Source organism: Gallinula chloropus (genome assembly GCF_964237585.1).
Source record: "Gallinula chloropus genome assembly, contig: HAP1_SCAFFOLD_827, whole genome shotgun sequence".
Classification (NCBI taxonomy): Eukaryota; Metazoa; Chordata; class Aves; order Gruiformes; family Rallidae; genus Gallinula; species Gallinula chloropus.
The window spans coordinates 1-7228 of record NW_028168323.1 but is presented as its reverse complement, the minus strand read 5'-3'; the positions used below and the strand labels follow the sequence as shown (position 1 = coordinate 7228).

Sequence of the window (7228 nt, the reverse complement as noted above, 5' to 3'; positions counted from 1 at the left end):
GGTGTGCTCCCAGTGGGTACTGGTGGGCACTGGTGTGCTCCCAGTGGGTCCTGGTGTGCTCCCAGTGGGCCCTGGTGGGCACTGGTGGTCTCCCAGTGGGCGCTGGTGGGCACTGGTGGGTCCTGGTGGTCTCCCAGTGGGCGCTGGTGGCCCCTGGTGCTCTCCGGTGACGGGGCTGCGGCGGCGCAGGGCACCTTCGCGTCGCGGGTGCAGCTGGAGGCCGGGGCCGTGCGCGTGCAGCGGGAGGTGGACGGGGGGCTGGAGACGCTGCGGCTGCGGCTGCCGGCGGTGCTGACGGCCGACCTGCGCCTCAACGAGCCGCGCTACGCCACGCTGCCCAACATCATGGTACCGCCGACCCCCGGGACCCCCCAAGCCCTGGGAACCCCCCCCCCCAAACCCTGGGAACCCCCCCAGGGCCCCCCAAACCCTGACACCCCCCCCAGGGCCCCCCAGGACCCCCTGAACCCTGACACCCCCCCCAAACCCTGACACCCCCCCCAGGGCCCCCCAGGACCCCTAAACCCTGACACCCCCCCCAAACCCTGACACCCCCCCCAGGGCCCCCCAGGACCCCCTGAACCCTGACACCCCCCCCAAACCCTGACACCCCCCCCAGGGCCCCTCCAGAGCACCCCCAAACCCTGGGACCCCCCCCAGGGCCCCCCAGGACCCCCTGAACCCTGACACCCCCCCCAAACCCTGACACCCCCCCCACGGTCCCCCCAGGGCCCCCCGAACCCTGACACCCCCCCCAGGGCCCCCCAGGACCCCCTGAACCCTGACAACCCCCCAAACCCTGACACCCCCCCCAGGGCCCCTCCAGAGCACCCCCAAACCCTGACACCCCCCCAGGGCCCCCAGGACCCCCTGAACCCTGACACCCCCCCAAACCCTGACACACCCCCCCAGGGCCCCCCAAACCCTGACACCCCCACAGAGCCCCCCAGGGCCCCCCCAAACTCTGACACCCCCTCCGCGGCCCCCCAAACCCTGACACCTCCCAGGGCCCCCCAAACCCTGGGACCCCCCAGAGCCCCCCAGATCCCCCCCAAAGCCTGAACCCCCCCAAGGACCCCCCTCAAACCTTGACACCCCCCCCCAGGGCCCCCCAGAGCACCCCTGAACCCTGGGAACCCCCCCCTCCCCGATCCCCCGAAACCCTGACACCCCCAGATCCCCCCCAAAGACTGGAAGCCCCCCCCAGGACCCCCCCAAACCTTGGGACCCCCTCCCAGAGCTCCCCCAAACCCTGGGGACCCCCCCCCCCCAGATCCCCCCCAAACCCCTGGAACCCACCCCAAGAGCCCCTCTCCCACCACTTTGGGACCCCCCCTCTGGGTGCCCCCCCAGCCCCCACCTCACCCCCCTTCTCCCCCCCCCCTCCCCCCCCCTCCCCCCCCCCCCCAGAAGGCGAAGAAGAAGCCGCTGGAGATCGTGGGGGTGTCGGATGTGGGGGGGTCGCTGCCCCCCCCCCGCCTGCGGGTGCTGCAGCTGGAGGAGCCCCCGGCCCGCGCGGGGGGGCAGAAGGTGCCCGACGTCCCCACCCTGCTGGAGCAGCTGCGCGGCAAGATATGACGTCATCACGCCCCTCCGTGACGTCACACCCCCACCCTGTGACGTCACACCCCTTCCTCGTGACGTCACTGCCCCCTCCTTGTGACGTCACACCCTCCACCCTGCTGGAGCAGCTGCGGGGCAAGACATGACGTCATCACCGCCTGTGATGTCATACTCCACCCCTCCCCCCCAACCAAGCCAGTGCCTTCCAGTACGGACCAGTGGGGTCCCGGTGCCATTGTGTGTGTGGGGGGGGGGGGGGATGGGGGGGATGGGGGGACACACCCCCTCCCCCCCCCAATAAAGGCGGCTGCTGGAGAGGTGGAGCCTGAAGGGGCGGGGCTTGAAGGGGGCGGGGCTTAAGGGGTGGGATCTGATTGGCCAGGGGCGGGGCTTAAAGGGGGCGGGGCCCGTGAGCCTTCAAGGGGGCGGGGCTTGATGGGGTCGGTGGGGCATTCAATGGGCGGGGCTTGGGGGGGTGGGGATCTTCAAACCCAGTTTGGTTCCCGAGGGTCCCAGTATGACCCAGTTTGGCACTAGGAGCGGGCTGAGGGATTCCCAGTACGGCCCAGTGGGTCCCAGTTTGGCCCAGCCTCCAGTCTGTGGCCTGGGCCGCCCCGTCCCAGTGCTCCCAGTCCCCCCCAGTCCCCTCCCAATGCTCCCCAGCCCCTCCCAGTGCCCCCCAGTCCTCCCCAATCTCCCCAGTCCCCTCCCAGTCCCCTCCCAGTGCCCCCCAGAGCCCCTCCCAGTGCTCCCAGTACGGCTCATAGCCCCTCCCAGTGCCCCCCACAGTCCCCCCAGTGCCCCCCAGCCCCCTCCCAGTGCCCCCCAGCCCCCTCCCAGTGCCCCCCAGTCTCTCCCAGCCCTTCCCAGTTTCCCTCCTCCCAAACGCCGGCGCCGCGTTGCCCGGGCAACGCCCCGCCCCCTGCCGGCCGCCACTCAACCGCCTCGCCCAATCAGAAGGCGCTCTGAGCGGGGGGGCGGGGCGGTAGCGGACAGGCGGGGCTCAACACCCCTTCCCATCCACCGGAGCGCGCGGACCAATGAGGAGAGGGAGGAGGCGGGCCTAAGGGGTAGCGTCGTCCAATCAGCGTGCGGCAGGCGCCCTGCGGGGGCGGGGCGGGGGACCCCGTGCGGCGCCTCAGAACCGGGGCGGCGGCGGCGGCGGCGGCGGCGGACAAGATGGCGGCGGCGGACGGCGACGATTCGCTCTACCCCATCGCCGTCCTTATCGATGAGCTGCGCAACGAGGACGTGCAGGTACCGGGCACCGGGTCTTTTACCCTCCTCCCGGCCCCGGTTTCGCAGCCCCGGGGTGGGGTCCTCCGCCGCCCGCTCCTATTGATGGGTAATGGCGGCCTCCGCCGCCATGAAACGGCCCCGCTGATTGGCTGAGGCAGCGTCTCCCCTCAGGAGCTGGCTAATGGGGAGCGGCGTTACATAGCCGGGGTGGGGGGGGGGGGGTTGGTAGTAAGGAGGCCTCGCCGCCTTCCCGCCGCGCTTCGGGATGTAAGGAGCGCTCCGATTGGTTGGAAGCTCCTCAGTCATCTGTGAGGGGGCTGCTGATTGGGCTGGGAAGCCCCCACCAGCCACGGCGCCCCCTGTGGCCGGGGCAGAGCATCCCCCCCCCCATCACCCTCAGGCGGCGGCCAATAGGCTCGCGAGGGCGGGCCTTGCCTCCATTCCTCTGTCTACCATTGGCTCTCGCCGGCATGGAGCCAGCCAATAGCGCGCGTTCTCTCAACCACCGAGCCCTGAGACGAAGCACCTGATTGGCCCAGCGGGGGTAGATTGGGGGGGGGGAAGAGCGACTTCCTGCCCGGAACCGGAAGAGACTTTATTTCACGCCGCTGGGATGGGGGGGGGGGGATGTTGAACCCCGGGGTTTTGGGGGGGTTTAACCCCCATTTTTTACCCCTCCCACACACCTCCAGTTGCGGCTGAACAGCATCAAGAAGCTGTCCACCATCGCCCTGGCGCTGGGCGTGGAGCGCACCCGCAGCGAGCTGCTGCCCTTCCTCACCGGTACCGGGGGGGGCGCGAAATGATACCCGGGGGAGGGGGGCGGGGCTTGGAGGGGGGTGGGAGGGGCTTGGAGGGGGTGGGAGAGCGGCTTGGAGTGGGGGGTGGGCCTCGGGGGTGGGCGGGGCTTGGAGGGTGGGGGGGTCCTTGAAGGGGTGGGGCTTGGGGTGTGGGCGGGGCTTAGAGGAATGTGGGGGTGGGGCTTAAAGGAGGTGGGAGGGGCTTGGAGGGGAGTGGGTGGGACTTAAGGGCATTAGGGGTGGTTGACAGCTGATGGGGTGGGCGGGGTTTAAGGGCACCAATGGCTGTGTTTGGGGGGTGTAGGGGGAGTGGGCGGGGCTTGTGCTCTCCTGGGTGGTCCTGGAGGGAGCCCGGTGGGCTGTAAAGGGTGGGTGGGCTGTGGGTGGGGGCAGGGCTGACGGGGTGTCCCGTCCCCAGACACCATCTACGATGAGGACGAGGTGCTGCTGGCACTGGCCGAGCAGCTCGGCACCTTCACCGCCCTGGTCGGGGGCCCCGAGTTTGTGCACTGTCTGCTGGTAATGGAGACCCCCACCCACCCCACCCCCCCAGCCCACCATGGGGACCTTCCTGTGGGGCAACCAGGGGTGGGGGAGTGGAGGGGGGAGGGGGATGGGGTGGGCGGGGTGGGGGTGGGTGGTGTCGGGTGGGGCGTTGGGTTGGTGGGATGGGCGTTGGGTCGGTTGGACGTTGGGCTGGTGGGGTGGTGGGTTGGCTGCCTGTTGGGTTGACTGGTGGGGTGGTGGGTTGGCTGGTGGGTTGGTTGGCTGTTGGGTTGGCTGTTGGGTTGGTGGGTTGGTTGTCTGTCGGGTTGGTTGGCTGTTGGGTTAGCTGGTGGGTTGGTGGTTGGGTGGGTTGGCTGTTGCGTTGGTCGGTCAGCCGTCGGCTCCCTGGACTGCCCGTGACCTCCCCCCTACCCCCCTCCCCGCCCCCCAGCCCCCCCTGGAGAGCCTGGCCACGGTGGAGGAGACGGTGGTGCGGGACAAGGCGGTGGAGTCGCTGCGCGCCGTGTCGCACGAGCACGCGCCGCCCGACCTGGAGGGGCACTTCGTGCCGCTGGTGAAGCGCCTGGCGGGCGGCGACTGGTTCACCTCCCCGCACCTCCGCCTGCGGCCTCTTCAGCGTCTGCTACCCCCGCGTCTCCAGCCCCGTCAAGGCCGAGCTGCGGCAGTGAGTGGGGGCCTGGGGGGCTTTGGGAGGGGCCCAGGGGGGCTTTGGAGGGCCAGTTGAGTGGCCCAGGGGGGGCTTTGGGTGGACCAAGAGGTCACTGGGGGGCCTGGGGAGGATTTGGAGTGGCCCGAGAGGTCTTTAGGTGGCCCAGGGGGTCTTTAGGTGGCCCAGGGGGTCTTTGGGTGGCCTAGGGGGTCTTTGGGGGCCCGAGAGGTCTTTTGGGTGGCCCAGGAGCCCCAAAAATGCCCCCAGAGCCCCTGGAGATGCCCCCAGAACCCCCTGAGGTCCCTCCAAGCTCCATGAGATATTTCCAGATCTCCATAGATGCCCCCAAACCCCCTTGGGATGCCCCCACCCCCCATGAGATACCCCCAGACTCCCTTGAGATGCCCCCAACCCTACCTGAGATCCTTCCAAACCCCTTGAGATTTCTCTAGACCCCCAGAGATCCCTCCAAACCCCCCTGAGATCCCTCCAAACCCCTTGAGATGCCCCCTAACTCCCCTGAGATCCTTCTAAACCCCTTCAGAGGCTCCCAACCCCCCCGAGATGCCCCCAAACCCTTGGAGACCCCCCCCAAGAGCCCCAGTTCTGCCCCCCAGACCCCCTGGAGCTGCCTTCAAACCCCCTGTAGATGCCTCCAAACCCCCTGTAGATGCCCCCAAACCCCGCTGAGATGCCCCCAGACCCCCCTTAGACACCCCTGTGCCCCCCTACCTCCCTCACCCCCCCCAGGTACTTCCGCAACCTGTGCTCTGACGACACCCCCATGGTGCGTCGCGCCGCCGCCTCCAAGCTGGGCGAGTTCGCCAAGGTGCTGGAGCTGGAGCACGTCAAGAGCGAGATCATCCCCATGTTCTCCAACCTGGCCTCCGACGAGCAGGTGGGGAGGGGCTGGGGGGGCTTTGGGGGGGGGTTGGGAGTGATCTGAGACCCCCCCAAATCTGGGGAGGGGGGTACCCAGGACTTGGTGTGGCTACTGGAGGTGGAGACGTCACCCAGCTGCTGCTGTTGGAGGAGCTGGAGAACATGGGGGAGAAGCTCCAGGAGATGCTGGGGGGGGGGGGGGGTAGGGGCAGGTTTTGGGGGGTCTGGGGGGTGATCTGAGACCCCCGAACCTGGGGAGGTCCCCAGGACTCGGTGTGGCTGCTGGAGGTGGAGGCATCACCCAGCTGCTGCTGCTGGAGGGGCTGGTGATGCTGCCCCAGCGTGGGCTGTGGGGGGGTTTGAGGGGGGTTTGGGGGGGTTGGGCGGTCTGGGGGGTGACCTGATCCCCCCCCCAAACCCGCGTGGGGATCCCCACACTCCCCAGATGCCCCCCAAAACCCTTGGGGTGCCCCCAGGACTTGCTGTGGCTGCTGGAGGCGGAGGCTGGAAGAGCTGGAGGGGCTGGTGATGGCCCCTGGGTTGGGGTCTGGGGGTGGGGTTTTGGGGGGTGTTGGGGGTTATCTGACCCCCCCCCCCCCCAGGGTTTGGGGGGGTAAATTAGGGGGTGTGGGGTGATCCTGACCCTCCCCAAACCCCATGTGGGGCTCCAGCACGCGGTGGAGGCAGGAGGAGCTGGAGGGGCTGGTGCTGCCCCACGGGGGAGGCTGTGGGGGGGCTGTGGGGGTCTCTGGTGGGGTGTGTCCAGCCCCCCTAAACCCCTGGGGTGCCCCCCCAGGACTCGGTGCGGCTGCTGGCGGTGGAGGCGTGTGTGAGCATCGCGCAGCTGCTGCCGCAGGAGGAGCTGGAGGGGCTGGTGATGCCGACCCTGCGCCAGGCGGCCGAGGACAAGTCCTGGCGGGTCAGATACATGGTGGCTGACAAGTTCACCGAGGTGAGGGGGGGACAGGGGGGGGCTTGGGGGGGATTTCAGGGGAGTTTGGGACAACTCGGGGGGATTTAGGGAGGATTCGGGGAGAAATTGGGGGGTTCGAGGGAATTTGGGGAGAGTTTGGGGGGTTTAGGGAGGATTCGGGGAGAAATTGGGGGGTTCGAGGGAATTTGGGGAGAGTTTGGGGGGTTTAGGGAGAAATCGGGGCGATTTGGGAGAATTTGAGGAGAATTTGGAGGGATTTGAGGAGAAATTGGGGGGTTTGGGGAGAATTTGGGGGGATTTAGGGAGAAATTGGGGGGTTTGGGGAGAATTTGGGGGATTTGAGGAAAATTTGGAAGAATTTATGATTTGGGGGATTTGGGAGGAGAATTGGGGGAAATTAGGGGGGTTGAGGGAATTTGGGGAGAATTTGGGGGGTTAGGGAGAAATTGGGGCAATTTGGGAGAATTTGAGGAGAATTTGGAGGAATTTGAGGAGAAATTGGGGGGTTTGGGGAGAATTTGGGGGGATTTAGGGAGAAATTGGGGCAATTTGGGAGAATTTGATGAGAATTTGGGATAATTTGGGGAGGAATCGGGGGATTTGAGGGAATTTGGGGAGAATTTGGGTGGGATCTGGGGGGCTGGGGGGTCTCTC

General features: G+C 67.9%; 2 protein-coding genes across 2 annotated transcripts; both read left to right on the top strand.

The window, feature by feature from the left end:
- Positions 1-6: 6 nt before the first annotated feature.
- Positions 7-1872, top strand: ETFB (electron transfer flavoprotein subunit beta; the record flags this gene model as incomplete). Its single annotated transcript, XM_084280929.1, has 2 exons — positions 7-348; positions 1411-1872. Coding segments are annotated over 2 exons (510 nt in total), but the record flags the coding sequence as incomplete, so codon positions are not given.
- Positions 1873-2688: 816 nt separating this feature from the next.
- Positions 2689-6592, top strand: LOC311204513 (serine/threonine-protein phosphatase 2A 65 kDa regulatory subunit A alpha isoform-like; the record flags this gene model as incomplete). The annotated part of the gene is given in 7 exon segments (XM_084280928.1): positions 2689-2820; positions 3495-3585; positions 4021-4121; positions 4540-4698; positions 4700-4773; positions 5509-5656; positions 6437-6592. Coding segments are annotated over 7 exon segments (807 nt in total), but the record flags the coding sequence as incomplete, so codon positions are not given.
- Between the last annotated feature and the right edge of the window lie 636 nt (positions 6593-7228).